Source organism: Candoia aspera, chromosome 2, assembly GCF_035149785.1.
Source record: "Candoia aspera isolate rCanAsp1 chromosome 2, rCanAsp1.hap2, whole genome shotgun sequence".
NCBI lineage: Eukaryota > Metazoa > Chordata > Lepidosauria > Squamata > Boidae > Candoia > Candoia aspera.
The window spans coordinates 150,861,106-150,877,215 of NC_086154.1; the positions used below are offsets into that span (position 1 = coordinate 150,861,106).

Consider the following 16,110-nt stretch of genomic DNA (forward strand, 5'->3'; position numbering starts at 1 on the left):
AAATCGGCCTGCTGCTCTCCTGCAATCCATGTGGTTGGGGCCAGAGACTCGGCAAGATCCTTTAGGGGACGCTTCCCTAAGTGAAACCTAGGTATGGAGGGCAGAGCAAGCGATGACTTGCTTCCATCAACTGCATTTTTGATCGGAGACTAGTGTGGCTCGAGTCCATCCAAGGCCGTTGAGCTGTCATCTGGATATTCCCAAGAGAGATTGCAGTATTGAACTTTTAAACTAAAATCTTCTTCTGACGTGGCAGTTCCACGTGCAGATTGCAAAACATAATGAGGGATGAACACTCAGAAATGCCACCCCTGGGGATAGCTTGACATGGTAAATCTAGAGTTGCCCTTAGGATTCCTTCCTTCCTTCCCTCCCTCCTCCTTTCCCTCCCTCCCTCCCTCCCTTCCTTATTTTTACGTTCATGCAATCTAAAAGCACTCCATTTGATGTGCTCCATATGTATTGGGTTTTGACCTCTGTTGGTTAGGAATTATGGAGGTTGAAATTCAATGTGTTTAGAAGGGACCAGGTTGGAGGGGGCTGGTTTAATCCCTGTGAATTGCACCATAGTGTGAAAGGGATTGAAATTTGTTGAGACCATCCTATCAAATTACAAAAAAACCTAAACTACTTCCTGTCTTGAGGGACAGGAAGGGTCTGATCAGCAGGGCTGGAGCTCTACAGGCCAAAGAGCAGAACCATCCTTGATGGAAAGGAAAGCAGGGGAGAAATGCAGTCAAAGACAGATATGGCATTGTGTGTGTGTGTGTGTGTGTGTGTGTGTGTTTTGGGCTCTACAAGCTAATCTTCCGTTCAAACTGAAACCTGCAGTGGGACAAGCATAACTCATGCATCAACTTCCGCTGCCTTCTTTTTGGACTTTGGCCTGATAGCCAAACATGAGTTGTTTTTTCCTAGCTTGGGTTTTCATCTCAAAAACCAGATGCTGGTTCGTGCTTGTAAGCTCTCCTGTTTCCGCATGCTTCCCCTGATGGAAAAGTCATCATCTGAGGCTGGGGAAAAAGGTTCCTCACCTGCTCCATTGTGCTGGCTGTATAAGAAGGACATTGTTAACATTCCCAAGAGAGTTGAGGCAGCCTTTGTTAACAAATGGCCGCGATCCATAGCCTCGCGTTGCAGAGTGGAGAACCCAGAGCCTCACTCCCCTCTGGAGGAAGGATTTTCAGATAATTTTCTTCACTTTAAATGTCTTTGATGAGTCTCTGCAGAGGAGGGTATTTGCTTGCCTCAAGTTTCATATTTTTATGGAATAGTGCCTTTTCCTGACTTTTCTGGAGATGGGGATAGCACAAATTTCTGAGGCATACTATATATAGATTATTGCCTGTCTGTTTTGTGGATGTGTTGAATTCATTATTCAGTTGCTAAAATGGGTCTAGGTGACTACCACACTTCCCAATTCCCTCAACAACCCTTAACGCTCTGGAGGATATTTTCCAGAGGCTCAGCCATTACAAAGGCAGATTAATGCAGAGAGATTGCTCTGCACACAGCTGGAATTTAAACCTTCTCATTCCTACAGCTGAGCCCTGGCACTAAAAAGGCTTCCAAAATAAAGTCTGCTGAACCACAGCTTAGTTTTGTTCATGGCTGAAGCAGCTCAGGTTTTTGAGGCGTTTGGTTTGGTTTGGTTTTTGAAGCTAGCTTGCAACTAAATGTAAACTTTCTCTGATGTTTTAAGAACTCGGATAAGCTCTGGATAGACAGGTCTGAACCCAAACAACGGACATATTAAAACCTAACACTATGTGGTATAAGATAATTCTAAATGACAGTGTGGAGGCTCAATTTGGTTTAAAAGTCAGACTTGGGTTGCTTCACATGGAAATCAATTCTTGATCCACGTATGTGTAGAAAATAACAGATGGCACTCTTCACACTTTAAAGGGTTAGGATTAACCTCACATGCAACCCCTAGCCTCTAGAGCACCCTCAAATTATGCCGATGAGGTTTGGCTGCAAAATACTGTAGCCAACTTTCAGTTTCGTAGTTCAACTTTCTATTTTTCAGCATCTCTTTTAGCCCTTAGCCTCCTTGATAAAACTGGTAGTCTCACCAGGTAGGCCCCCTGCAGCTGTTGGAGGCCAATGTAATAGTAGTAATTTTGAAAATGTAGAGGTTTGAAACAATTACCAGTCCCTACACTAAACAATGATTTGTTTAACTGCACTTTGGTTCACACGATGTATCTCAATATTGGCTTTGTGCGATGTGTGAAGCCAGCCATTTTTCCTTCATTAGTGATTCTGCTCTAACAACAGTTTCTCCTTGTCTGCTGTGATGAAAGACCAGAATTGGAAGCTTCCCTGTATAGGATAGCCTCCTCCTGACATTTTATCAAATCAACCTGTTGTTTTCTCCACAGATATATTTTGATATTTCCTCCTAGGCCCCTCTGGGAGAATTTCCAGGCTGCAGGAAATGAAATCTTGAGCTCCTAAGGGACATATCTAGACTACATGCTTTAATTATTTTAGCAGTCATTTTCTCTTTCTAGGAAGCTCTTCCCAACAGTCTTTCCTTCCAGGATTTGGGGGATGGGGGCAGGGAAGCGAGGCGTTTGATCCATTGCTGAACTGCTCTGGCTAGTTAGGAAGGGCCTTGCTCCTGCCCAGCATCAATCTGTTTGTGTGTAACGTAACCCTGTTGCTTCTTGTCCTGTCCTCAGTGGATCAGTTCCTCCACTGTTGAAAACTTTGCATAGTTTGTTTTGTTTTCCTTATGCGTAGTTGACTTTTCAGTAAACCACAAAGGGTAAGTTTGATAACAAATTATTTCCCTCCACGTTACATGCTCTGTTCTCTTGGCTTGACTTAATGCTGATAGAATTATAACTTAGGGCTTATCCCCCCCCCCAAGCAATTGCTGATGTGGGTGATGAGTTTACGAACAGTGAGATGTCAAAAGAGATGCAGAAGGATTATGACAGTGAGCCTAGTCTGTTCAAGAAGATTAATTTCTTTTTATTTTATGTTTGCATAGAAGTAGTCCCTAGGATAATTTCTGGGGAGCTCCCCACATGTTGTTCCTGTCTCACAGCTAGGCTTGCTCTTGTGAGCTGTTGTTTTTAGTTGTACACAGAGTCTGAAAAGAGTTGCTTGTTTGTGAGATGGGAAGCTATATAAATCTGAAAAATAAATACATAAAAACCAGTGACTTCACTGATTTTAAGCTAAAACGCCCCGTGCTGGTTTGGATGAATTCTCGATTTAGGTTAGATAGGGTTACCAGATCTGGGCCAAAAAAATCCAGATGTCCACTAGATAGCAGTGAAGTATTGTTTTGTTTGCATCTCTTTGCTGCCACCTAGAGGTCCTCTAGATTTGGGGCACCCCAAATTTGGTAGCTCTAATTTAGTGGTGAAGGAGGAATACAATCTTAGAGCACAATCAAATAGAAAAGAACTCTTAGCCCTAAGTTCCTTCTCTGCTTTGTTGTTGTTTATTCGTTTAGTCGCTTCCGACTCTTCGTGACTTCATGGACCAGCCCACGCCAGAGCTTCCTGTCGGTCGTCGTCACCCCCAGTTCCCCCAGGGATGAGTCCGTCACCTCTAGAATATCATCCATCCACCTTGCCCTTGGTCGGCCCCTCTTCCTTTTGCCCTCCACTCTCCCTAGCATCAGCATCTTCTCCAGGGTGTCCTGTCTTCTCATTATGTGGCCAAAGTATTTCAGTTTTGCCTTTAATATCATTCCCTCAAGTGAGCAGTCTGGCTTTATTTCCTGGAGGATGGACTGGTTTGATCTTCTTGCGGTCCAAGGCACTCTCAGAATTTTCCTCCAACACCACAGTTCAAAAGCATCGATCTTCCTTCGCTCAGCCTTCCTTATGGTCCAGCTCTTGCAGCCATATGTTACTACGGGGAACACCATTGCTTTAACTATGAGGACCTTTGTTGTCAGTGTGATGTCTCTGCTCTTAACTATTTTATCAAGATTTGTCATTGCTCTTCTCCCAAGGCTTCTCTGCTTAGAGAGGAAGAAAAGGGGAGGTATTCTTCCAAATTAGTGTGTTGAGTTTCTGACACTTTCTTGTGGGGCTGCTGATTATGTAGGATAGTAACGGCATTATACAGAATATAATGTTAGATTTGTGCTATTACAAATGTCTGTGGGGAGGGAGGGGAGGAAGCAGAGGCGTCCTTAGTGATGATCACTGCTTCAAAATGGTGATCATGATTGGGCAATCAAAACCCCTTCCCATTCTAACATGAGTGACATGCATTGCCATACATTAAAAGGTGGGGGCTTTATTCACCCAGTTGCACCTGCCATTTTGAAGCCGATGACTGTGGAAATGCATTAGTGAAATGTATTTACTAATGGAGATCCTATGCACCTTCTTTATTTTCCATAGTCATGATTGTGTAATGTTACCTTAATCATCTCATCATTATTTCCCACACCATTGTCCAAAGCCAAGTGTGTACACAGGTTAGGCATTGACAAGAGAAATTAAAAAAAAAAACATAATTTGGAGGCTCTCAGGTACTTTAGACCTTTCTGTGCTGTGGACAGCAGAGGCTCCTCACAGCCACCATGCCAGTGATAGTGTACACATTAGGCCTTCTGGTTTCCATCCATATTCTTTGTTTTTGAAGTGAGGGTTGCTATGCCAGCCTTTCTTTGAATGTCAGGAAAAAGTATGCAAGTAACCTTTTGTTTAGTGGGAGTAATAAGTAAGCCTATTCCTATCTTACAGTGTTCTTAGTGCAGAAATATCAGGGATAGATGGTGGACTTACATGGCTTATTTTAAACTTACTAAAATCCAAACTTTAGAAATATGAGGCTTCTTGTGTTTAGATTTCCAGCATTAATAGGTGAATTACATTAGTATTAAGTTTCATTCAAAAATGTTTGGGGAAAAGATTTCCTGTTTTCTGGGAAGCCCTTTCCAGTTTTTAATTTGGGACATGCTCTTTACTGGAATCATGTGCAACAGTGTCATTTTATTTTTTTCCTGAGTGTTGATTTTCCCACCCCCTAGATCTATAGCAAAGATCCATGTTGCAGTAATTTCTCTTGCTTCCCTCATTAAAACACATCAGATACGTGAAAGTACAAGAGTTGGGTTAAGGACAAGAAATAATCAAGGTAGCTGATTGGTCCCAACTGAGCAATGCCAGACAGAAGACTGTTGGATGAGGCGGCGTGGCCTTGAATTTCTTGGCAATCAAATTTCATTGGGATTAAGCATTTTTTATTAATAAATGGAGCATATGTGCTTACAAAATAGCTGGCTTTGCAGTCCAGTGTTTATGTACATAGAACCACAAGGGTGGGCTGTACATGTCCAAGAGCCTCATTTTTGCAATCCTCAACCTCCTTTTAAACCCAGTTGCTGAATGTTGGCTTGGTTTTCTGTCCTTTTGAGACAGGAAACAGATAAAAACTAGTGTTAAGTATCAAAATAGGATTAACTTGGATAAATAAGGAAAAAAAAGCCATCTAAAATCAGGAAAAACTAGGAAATCCCAGCTGCTCTTGTATGTGGCAGAGTCTCATCCACATTCGTTTCAACAGTTTATATTTCACTGATAGGCTCAACAAGGCAGCTAACAATAAAAAAAGAGTTAAAAATATAACAATCACTTTACGCACTGGGGTCTTCAGCCCCTGAAAAAATTAGGCCTTTGTCACTAAAACACTGACCATCCCCAGTACAGAAAATAAGGATCTGCTAAACATTTATAGGTTCATTTTTGAAACGACATTTTGAAATGATTGCTTTTCATATATGCCTTTTTTATATTTTGGTAGGGGAAGGTATGATGTTTTCCCCCAAAGATTCTTCAGCTGAATGTGTGTTTGTGTGTGTGTGTGTGTGTGCTGTATATTTAGTGTGCCACTGTTTCCAGGTCACCATGGAATTACATTGTAGTTAGTGAACAAAGCAGGAAAATATATTTTCCCCCCATTGACAAAAGAGGTTTCCAGTTTGGGGTGGGGGAATATGAAAGATTTCACAAAAAGGAGTCTCTACTTTCAAGTCATCTTTGATGCAATATAAGACAAAAATATTACTATCCACCCCTCAGCTGTTCCAAGCACAATATTATTAAACAGCTGGTTCAACTTAAAACCAAACCAGTGCCAGCACACTATCTTGAACAACCTGTTTTTGTTTTGTTTTCTTTGCTTTTATTCAAATCTTAATTGTTTTTTTCAAACCTAGCCAAGGTCACTCCTGGTGCTAAACATTGTTTGTCCAAACCACAACCAACAGTCACAATCCTGAAACTGGGCCCTTAGCTTTACTCTGACTTTTTCTTTGTCTCCTTCCTTTGCAGGTCAGATGGGGAAAATTCAAGAACTGTCAGGTCAGTTGCATTTTTTAAAGAGAACATTATTTTGTTATCTTTACCCCTTTCTTATAAGTTCTTGAAATTAGCTTCTCTTTCCCCACTCTTCCTCTCTCCCAACCCCCTGTTGCCTGCATTTTTCTCAGGGCCTGTGTGATATTGGTACTCTTCCCTGGGTAAATTCTGAGTTTAGGACTTTTTTGCTGTGGGTTATATTGAACACACAGTACGATAACCAGTGGAAAGGATAGAAAGATGTGTGACATTGCCCTTGAGAGATGGGAAAGGGAAGTCTAGTTGGGATGGGGTGCAGTAGGAGATGGAAAAAATATATATTTTGGTTAAATTAAATTCCTATAGTCTCAGAATGTACATATTTTACCTACTGATAGTTGTTCATCGTCATCAATAATTACTGTATATACATTTTTTTGTTCCTTCAAGTCAGTGTTGACTCCTGGCGACTGCCTGGACAAGACCCTGCAGTTATTTATTAGTTGCTAATAAGTATTAATCAAGTACTTAACTGCATGCTGTATATTGAAAACATAATTAATTATGGTCTTCGCCAATAGGCTTAGGTTTTGAAAGAAACATTATAGCCTCCTTCACATGATATGCATACTCATGGTTAACTTAACCATGGTTTTCTCAGTGACCCCGATTTTCAGGGTTACATGCAACAGGGTGCTGTGCAAACATAGCCATGTGTGGAAAAGGAATGGAATAGTGAAAATAAGAGACAAAGAGGGCTGAGCCACGATAGATGGATATTTCTGCTAATAAGCTAGCTGACTGCAACACTGTGAGTCACCATGGTAAACAGTAACTATATATTACAGTTTGCCAGATGCTTGACATTGACCTGTTTCTGCAGGGTCAAGCAAGCAACTTACACAAAAAGTTTGATGAGAACTTGGTAGATGTCATGATTTTGTGATCCCTAAATGTGACTTCTCCATGTTGCAGTCCTGGTTAATACTTGAATGGGAGCCTACTATGAATACCAGGCTGTAGGCTAGATTGGGAAGTCAAAAACACATCCAGAAGAAGGCAGTGGCAAGGAACTTCCCTACTGTTGTCAGAAACACTGTATGGATATGTCCATATCAGACACCAGGAATCAAGCACAATTCCAAGGAGCCTTTGTACTCCCCTGCCACAGACACATAAGGCTTCCTTATATTTGCTACAGCAGTCATTCAGCTGTCCATCAGAAAAAGCTTTTGAATCCAACCCAGGCACATATCAACTGGACTTGGAACCTTAAATTGGTGGGCAGCAAAGATGCTGCAGCAGAGCTGGACCAGATGGATCAATCTGGGGTTCATTTTTCTCTGCCAGCACCCGGTAGCTCTGCAGCCAGAGAGGAGACAACCACAATGGAAAGAATCCCAGGCATCCAGCCAACTATGTAGTGAGGTGGAAGGCCAGTGATGGCAGTTGATCTTCTACTTTTCCATTGCTAACTACTTATCTGATTGCTGATGGAGACCGGCTTCATGTTAGCAGTTGGTTTCGTGAATTCTGGTTAGTAATAGGCCTCCTGGGCAGTGTGTTTGCCTTGGTCGATGGCTCACTGTGCCAACCAAGAGTGCCAGGCTTAATAGGGGGTTGTGAACCAGAAGTTGTGCAGGGCTGGGGTATGATCAGGAGCATTTTTGAGAAGAGGACTGATGTAGTAGGAGTGTCATAGGAAGAGTAGGAACTATCTGTGCAGTCCAGTCCAGCCCAAAGTGATGTGAAGAGTAGAACAAATAGAAGAGAAAGCAATAGAGATGGAAAGAAATTGTCTATACTACCCCACCACCACCACTACCCAGCTGGCAAGGTCTGCTTTCCCATTACACAAAATGAGGTGGTGGTCTTGAGTTCCATGACAAGGCAACACATTATTTGTTCTTTCATTTGTTAGTGGGGCATTTTTTACAGCCATGAACAGAAAGGCATCTGGGGTATTTTCAATCCTGGATGACCAGATTATGCAACTGAGGATGGCTGTACCTCTGGGTGAGGTGGTTGGGAGAAAGTTACAGCTGTCATAGAGCCGAGGAAAGGAGTAGAGTGACACAGCTTATTCCGATTTAGAAGTGACATTTTTTCTGTTACATTTCTAGCCTGTTCTTTCTCCATGGAAGGTAGCGCTGCAGTACACAGACATTCCCACACACTTAGGCCTCACAATAGTTGCATGCAGTAGATGAGCCTGGCAGGTAGACACTGGCCCAAGGCCACCCAGTGAACTTACCGTATGTGGCTGAATTTGGAGCTGAATCCAGGATTCAGGTCTATGTTGTTCAATTCTCATTTAACTTGTGCAGCTTTTAACAGCATGGTATCTTCTCCTCCAGATGTGGTGACCTTCAAGGCCCATTATCCCCAGTCACTACAGGCACTGGCAGGTCTTACTGGGAATGATGGATGTTCTAATACAGTTAGAACAGAAGGGTGCTACCTCATATTTGCTTATTTGCTTGGTTTTAGTCACTGAGATGGCCATAATTAATTGAAAATGCACCAATCAAATTTCATTGTGTTTGGGGTCGCATATTTGCTTAAATCTACACTAGAATGTGACACTATCACACAAAGAGCAGGACTGTTGGCTGTGACTAATAAGTACCGTAACCCAAGATAATGAGGGAGGGTAGAAAGGAAGCAAAATATGAAGAATTGGTACACCATTGCATTCCACAATGTATTTTTATCTTCTCCCCATTGTTTGCGCTATAAACAATGCAGAATTGTTTTGTACCATAAAGGATTTTGGTAACGTTATCCCTGCGGCTTTCAGGTTATGTCTATATTTGCCCAGCTGTGGTTTCACTTCATAAGAGCTACTTCGTTGACCAGCTCTGACAAAAGAGAATATTCCCTCGGTGTGTGTGTGTGTGCGTGTGTATTACAGGTGGAGCTTTGCATGGCAGTGATAATGTCAGTTCCCGGATGGTGAGTCGCTCATCTTAGCGAGGAGAGGCCTTCTGAATTAGACTTCATGATTCTTCACTTTGCTGTTGACTTAGCCACATAGATAGCCATAATTCTGTGATTTAACACTCATATTTGGGAATGGGGACGCTTTTTTTTTAACCTCTGACATCTCCAAGCACCTTGGTTAATAAGGATTCAAAGTGTTTGAACAACCAATTATAGTAAGGAATAGGAGGCAGACTTCTTGGCTAACACCTTTCCCAAAATGCTCTTCCCAGGAAGCCATGAGAATTAAAAGTGACATGAAACTGGTACAAATTGGCTCTGTTCAGACAATGAACCTAATGAGATCAGTTACAAACCAAATGGAACCATTCACATAGCATGTGTTCCTTAATTCATGTTGAGTTAGGTTAATATTTTATAGCTTAGAGTCTTTTGTGAATCCAGCCCTGTGGGTTAGTTTATGGTATAATGCATTATACCAGAAAATGGGTGAATTCAGCCACCAGGTTAAGTATGTTGTGTGAATGCAGCCCTTTTGTGGTTCAGTCAGGGCTTTTCAGGAGGGGTTGAATAGCTGTGTTTAAGAAGCTATATCAGTGGTCCTGCTCCTGCTGAGCTGGAGGTACATTTTTGCCACCTCATCTGGACTGATGGCATCTTCTTTCATTCCAGATGGAGGCTTTTCCCTGTGACAGGTATGCTGATTTCGTGTATTTACACCTGTAATCCATATGCAGACCCTCTGGGCTGATTGCAACTTGTCTAAATGGACTAGGAGGATTTTTTGCTGATGGCATAAAAATTGTGGCCCCCAGCTCTCTTCTCTTTCATGCTGGCTGAAAGCCATTCAGTGATATCCTTTCTTCTAGGGCCTTACCTAAGGCATTTCAGTCTCTGAGCTAAAGAAACCCAAAGGGTACCCGCTGTCAACATTACTTATTAATATCCAGCACAACTGATGGGAAAGTTCTGCACAAGCATCAGTCTCAGGCATCCGTAGGGGTTAACAAGGAAAAACAACAACATGTGCATCATAATGTCATGGGACAAATGAAGCAAGTTACATACTTGTGTTAGACATCATTATGCAAATACACATGCCTCATTTGTGCAATGATCTTATGCATGTGTTGTTGTTGTTTTGATGTCACTGTGGCTTGTTACAGACGCAGCTGTACTTCATTTGAATGAGGTAGCCTTCCCCAACCTGAGTTCAGATCAGACCCAACTGATCTGATCAGTGATCAGGGATGATAGAATTTGGAGGTCCAAACATCTGGAAAGTCCCAAGTAAGGGAATGTTGCAACAGGGCAGATGCACAAGGAATTTATCTATGTATTACTGATATTTCCTTGCCACTAAATTTCAGAGGGCTCTGAGCAGCATAGAATTCGCAGTGGATTGTGCATTAATAGCTCATTTTTCCCCTTAAAACATATCTATTTTAGGGCAACTGCTCTGGTGATCAGGAGTGGGACTAAGAGAGATTTCATGGTAACATTGTGTGAAATCAAATAGTTATCACTGTGCTAGGTTGCACTGCAGAGTTGCAGAAACTATTTTTTTTTCTTTTCCAGACATAGACTTTGAAAAGGAAAGCTCTTTTGGATTTTTTTTTTACAGTGGTGGCTCTTCTAGAGCAGATAGCAGTGCTAAAATATAGTATCTGTGCTCACCCAAACCATAGATTTGTAGAATTTTAACTTAGAGGGTATCTTGAAGATCATTGATTCAAGCCATGCTGTGTTTTAAATTCCTCCAGTTAAAGAAAAACTGACACTTTTAGGAAGTTTCTTCTAACCCCTTTGGTAACCCAGCACTCTTCAGAAGCTCCCAGATTTTCTAGTTAGAATGTCTAGAATTGAAATGTTAAGTCTTTCAGCCTCTACCTATCTGAAGAGCACCATGTTGGGGAAGTCTGCTTTGCTGTGGTATCGATCTCTTGATTCGAGCCATGTCTTTTGGAGAACATAGAACAAATCTGCTCCCTTTTCTGCACAACAGATGGTAGTCCTATCTACTCTCCAGTTTCTCTTTTCAAGCTAAACGTATCCAAGTTTTTAATAAGACTTGGTTTACAGACTTTATAGGAAAGGGGTTCTCAACCTTTTTGGACCACCGGGCTCATTGGGAATTTGGAGGGCATCTTATGGGAACTCACACAGAATAGTTGCCATCATGATTATGGCCATTCACAAAACATCCCTATACCAGCCACCTCCTGTTTTATTTTCTAAGAATACATTTAAATTCTAGTTACATTGATCACCAGGCTATACCACATAGCATAAAAATACTGCACACTGTATAAAAGTAGAGAAACTTCCCTCTTCAGAAAGGGAGGTAGAAGTCATGTAAAATCCTGTACGTGAAGGCACCACACAATGTGTAACATCTGTATTTCTCTACTCTGACAAGTTAGGAGAAGGTGGACTGCATATATTTCATTCTGGGAGCGTTTGAATTTTTAAATGGGCCCCACTAAAGTATTGTTGGAAATGCAGGTTATGCTTGAGACAGTTGCTTTGCTTTGCATATGCTAACTTCCCATTCATTCTTTAAAAATTAAAAGCATTTAAAAGAATAATATTAAATATGGCGGGAAATTTGATATGTGCCAAGGAGGATATTGGCAGGCACACTATAACCTGTGTGTATAACCCTGGATGCCATATTGGGAATCCAGGATGAAAAACAAGATTCCTGCCATTCTAACTGGCTCTTTCTGAACATCCTCCTGGTTATCAATATCCTTTCTAAAATTCATCAACAAGAATTGGGCCCAGTGTTCCATATGTGGCCTAGCAGTTGCAGGAACACAAGGAAACTTCGCTTTGAAAAGAGTTGGCTTGAGGAAGGCATTGCTGACAATGTTATACCTTGTAGATATTATAAACTACAATTCCCATCATTCCCAAACAGAATGACCTACAGCTTTGCTAGCTGGGATAGGTGTGATAATCAGACCATCTCGTAGGCATTAGAATGAAGAAGGGCAATGATTTTTTCCTCTGATGTTCTTTTAGTCTAACATTTTTTCAAGTTTAGAAAACAACGTTTATTGTTATTTAATGTATTTCATACTCATCTTCATTTATGTTCTGGGGCAATTTACAAATTGAGTAAAGCAATTGCAATAAAAATACAAAAAGTAAAATAGGTCAAATAGCTGCTTCAAAAGTTCGTTAACAGATTGAGTAGGAAATAATTTTCAGCAGAAATAAAGCAGGAGAGATGTTTAACTTGCCTCCTCCCCATGCCATAGTTCTGGTTTCGATGATGCTGCTGATTTCCTTATAACAAAAACATGGGAAATCCCAAACAAGGGATTCAGAATGCCACTAATTTTGATCCTAGTGCTTTGACGGCACTTGGTGTCTGGGTCGTCTGAGAGTTGGGTAAAAGGTCTGATCCATCATGGGTAGTCACTGAATGATTTAAAAAGTTTGCCTTACTGTGCTGTTCCACATACAGTAGCTCTTTCTGTTGGCAGATGCATTTGTTCATTGCAATATGCAGCCAACCTGTCTCCAGTGCAATGGCAGCAGAGTAGGATCAATGTGAGACATGACTTCACCTCTTCTGAAAAGGGTCAGAAATTATATCAGAACATCTGCAAAGAAACAGCAGTGTGTCAGGACCGTATGTACTTCTGCAGAAAAGTGCATGAGAATGTATGTTGTCCACACCGCATGATCTGCCACTGTTCATTACCCAGCTTCCTAATTTTTTCTGCAGCTGCTCTAGATAGAAACTGCACACTGCACTTTTTTCTAGATGTCATCCTATTATATTATCTAGGACAATGTATGAGGACTGCAAAAATCTAAATGATCATCAAATGGCAGCAAATTGTTAGAAGTTTCTGCATTTCTTTGCTGCCATCTGGTGGATGGCTGTAGTTTTTCAGCCTACACGTGGTAGCCTTTCATGATCAAAATCGGGGCTGGCATTGGCATTTGCTTCCTTGCATGCTGCCACCTGGGAATGGGGTGGAGGTGAATACTTAGCATGAGATAACTGTGCATATGGTAAAGAAAGGATGCTCCATTTTTCTCAGCTTGAGAACCAGATCAGGCATGTGAAAGGCTGCTCTCCAAAAACGGATGGAGCCTGGGCTCATTTTGGGAGAGGGCTTCAGGAGTTGAAAGGGGTGAGTGGGCCCTTTAAAGCATCTGGAATCCCCCAAATGTAAAAAAAAAAAAAGAGAGAGAGAGAGAGAGAGAGTAATATTCCTGGCTTTATTCGGTCCAAAGAAGTTTGGGGACCCATAAAAAGAATGCTAGTGACTCACACTTTTTGCACCTCAGTCAGAGGCTGAAAGAGAAGTGAGGTTGGGGAGAAGCAGGAGTTGCCATCCTTTCACTTCACATAGGACTTCCAGGAAGTGGAATGACTTGCTGAACAGCCCTGTCGTCAGCATGAGGATCATTTCTGTAGCGTGGTTTCCTCCAATCCTGCCTTCAGCCCGAAGTGGGCCCAGGTAAACTGAGGGGCCACTCTGATACTCTCTTAGGGGGTTTGCCATTTGAGAAGAAGATGGCTAGCACATCTCCTCTTCCATCAGTAAGTGAATTAATGCCAGCCAGTGGAGTTGCTAGGCGGGCCTCAGTCTTTCTAAGGACCCAAGAAGTCCTCTCTAAATGTGGTGGTGGATGGGACTTCTCTTTTCACTGTCCTGCAACAACAGTTGAAGCCTGAGTTGGGAGCATCATTCTGCTTCATTTTTCTCTGTAAACGCTTTGCTGATTACTTGTGGCAAAGGCCACATTTTATCCTATTTTTGCTTCCATTATTGCTCACATGGCATCAGTTTTTCTGGTTGTTTATGGGAGCAGTGCCACAGATCCGACGGGTGTTTGAAAGAAACAGCAAGAAGCCCTGAGCTTAGGAAATGGAGTGTCCTTGCTCAGTGTCCTTGCACAGGTCCTGTCAACTGGGCTTAGGTAAATGGCTTTTCCATCTGGGGGAATAGACACTTAAGGGTTACAGCTGTCTGTTTCCTGTTTTCCCATGCTTAACTGAAGCTACAGTCTGCTGCCTAAGGCAGTTGCCTGACTGTTGCCTCATAGTAGGCCTGTTTCCACATATTTCATACTTTATGGCAAAGCAAGAACCCTCCTTCCTAATAAAAACATTGGAGCGGAAACGTGATGCTTCGAGGCATGGCAATTACATCATGGCAGTAATATGATGAGTACTCTGGAAGAGTGTGATCAAGTTTGTCTGGCTTGTGTTCTTTCTGATGAGACTGCTCGAAAAACAGAGGTGGTATTTTGTGCCATGATGCTGTGTGGTGGGAACATTGCTGTATAATGTGAGTTTACTGCAGCATAAGCATCTCTCAGGAGATTCCTGGTGCCTCAAGAACAAAGCCCAGTATATCGAGTTAGGGAAGAAAGGGATCGGTTTGTCTTGGATGTCCCTGTACCAGCGTTTACCAAATACCAGCAGCATAAGTTACAACGATAGTCAATTGGTCTGCCAATATGCTAGGGCCAATATCGTTACTTGAATGCATGTCCAAGATGTGGAGTGTGGAAATAGTGAGAAGGTTTTAGGAGTTTAGTAGGCTGGAACCCTTCAGGAGCAGGTGGCAGTGTCTTTGAATGGTTGGACCAGAGTTTGTACTTTTCAAGGGTGTTGGGCTGATGTCAGAAGCTTGGCACAGCCAGAGGGTTGCTCAGGGCCAGTGAATGTTAAAAGGGCCTGCAAAGCTCTAGACCTGACTTGATTCCCATTGTTCCCAAGTATTCACAAACATCTTAAGGTGTGGGGAGAACTGGATTAAGCACCATGGAACTAAGCAGCAGTGAGCAGCATATTCTCAGTGCAGGACTGTTGACTTCTGTGGGCTTGCAGAAATCTGAAGCCAGTCCTGCTGGGGAAGCAAGAGGGAGAGGTGAAATTTATGATCAAACCAAGGTCGTGGTTGAGCCATCTCTCCTCAGTTTTGTTGTGCAGCATTTTTTTCTTCTCGGCAAGCTCTGTCCTCCTGTCTCCAGTGCCACTTTATGTGCGGAGAGAAAGAAATAGTGACAACTCCCCCAATTACATAACATTCCCGTGATGTCAGGTGGAGGAGCGGAGAGAGCTGTTTGCACTACCTCCTTGTCATCGTCCCATCCCATCTGGTGCTACAAATGCGGAGTCCCAAAGTGCCACCTTCACATGTTGGAGCTGAGCTGGGAGACAAGCCTAGAGCTGCTGAGGAGAGAGGTAGGCCCCTGTCACGGGTTAGACAGGGGCCCCCACAAGGGAGGCATACGCCCTCCCCGGATTATTATTTCCAACTCTGGGGGCTACGAGGTTGAAACTAGTGGGAAAGTGAGAACTGGGAGCCAAGACTCCAGGTCACACCCTCAGTCGAGTGCGTGGCTGGGGCTGCCAAGTTAGTGCTCGGGCATGCCAACGACAAGGCTAATGTAGCAGCAGGTTGCTAGGAATTTGCTGGGATGGATGGAGGGGGTGCGGGAAGATGACAGTTTGGAGGAGGGGGAGTGACAATGTACAGGCCTGCTGCCAGGAAACATTGCCATAGCAACCAGAAACATACACAGCAGCAGCTTTCCAACAGCTGTTTCCATGGCAAGCACCACGTTTCTTGCTTAGGTAGCAAAGACCAGCCACCCCGATCCGTGTGGGCAGCCGTTTGGATAGGGCACCGGCAGCTCAGTGCTGAAATGCAGCTGCTCCTGGCAAGGAACACACCACCGTTGCACGAGGCAGTCTGGGAGATCAGAAGTACTCCTGCTCTCATGGACAAAGACTGAAATAGATAATACCCCCATGATATTTCAGAGGAAGGAACTGCAAAACTCTTAAATGATCTGGTCGTGTGAAGGA

The 16,110-nt window shown here is 42.7% G+C and overlaps 1 protein-coding gene across 3 annotated transcripts in view; it reads left to right on the forward strand.

Annotated features, from left to right (window-relative positions):
* IQSEC2 (IQ motif and Sec7 domain ArfGEF 2) overlaps positions 1-16,110 on the forward strand; it is a 154,445-nt gene that overhangs the window by 16,202 nt on the left and 122,133 nt on the right. For all 3 annotated transcript variants that reach the window (XR_010067259.1, XM_063294284.1, XM_063294281.1), the window contains exon 2: positions 6,315-6,344. Coding sequence is in view for 2 of the 3 variants with exons in the window: in XM_063294284.1 (XP_063150354.1) it covers positions 6,315-6,344 (30 nt within the window). In the remaining variant the exon portion in view is untranslated. The remainder of the gene's footprint in view (positions 1-6,314; positions 6,345-16,110) is intronic.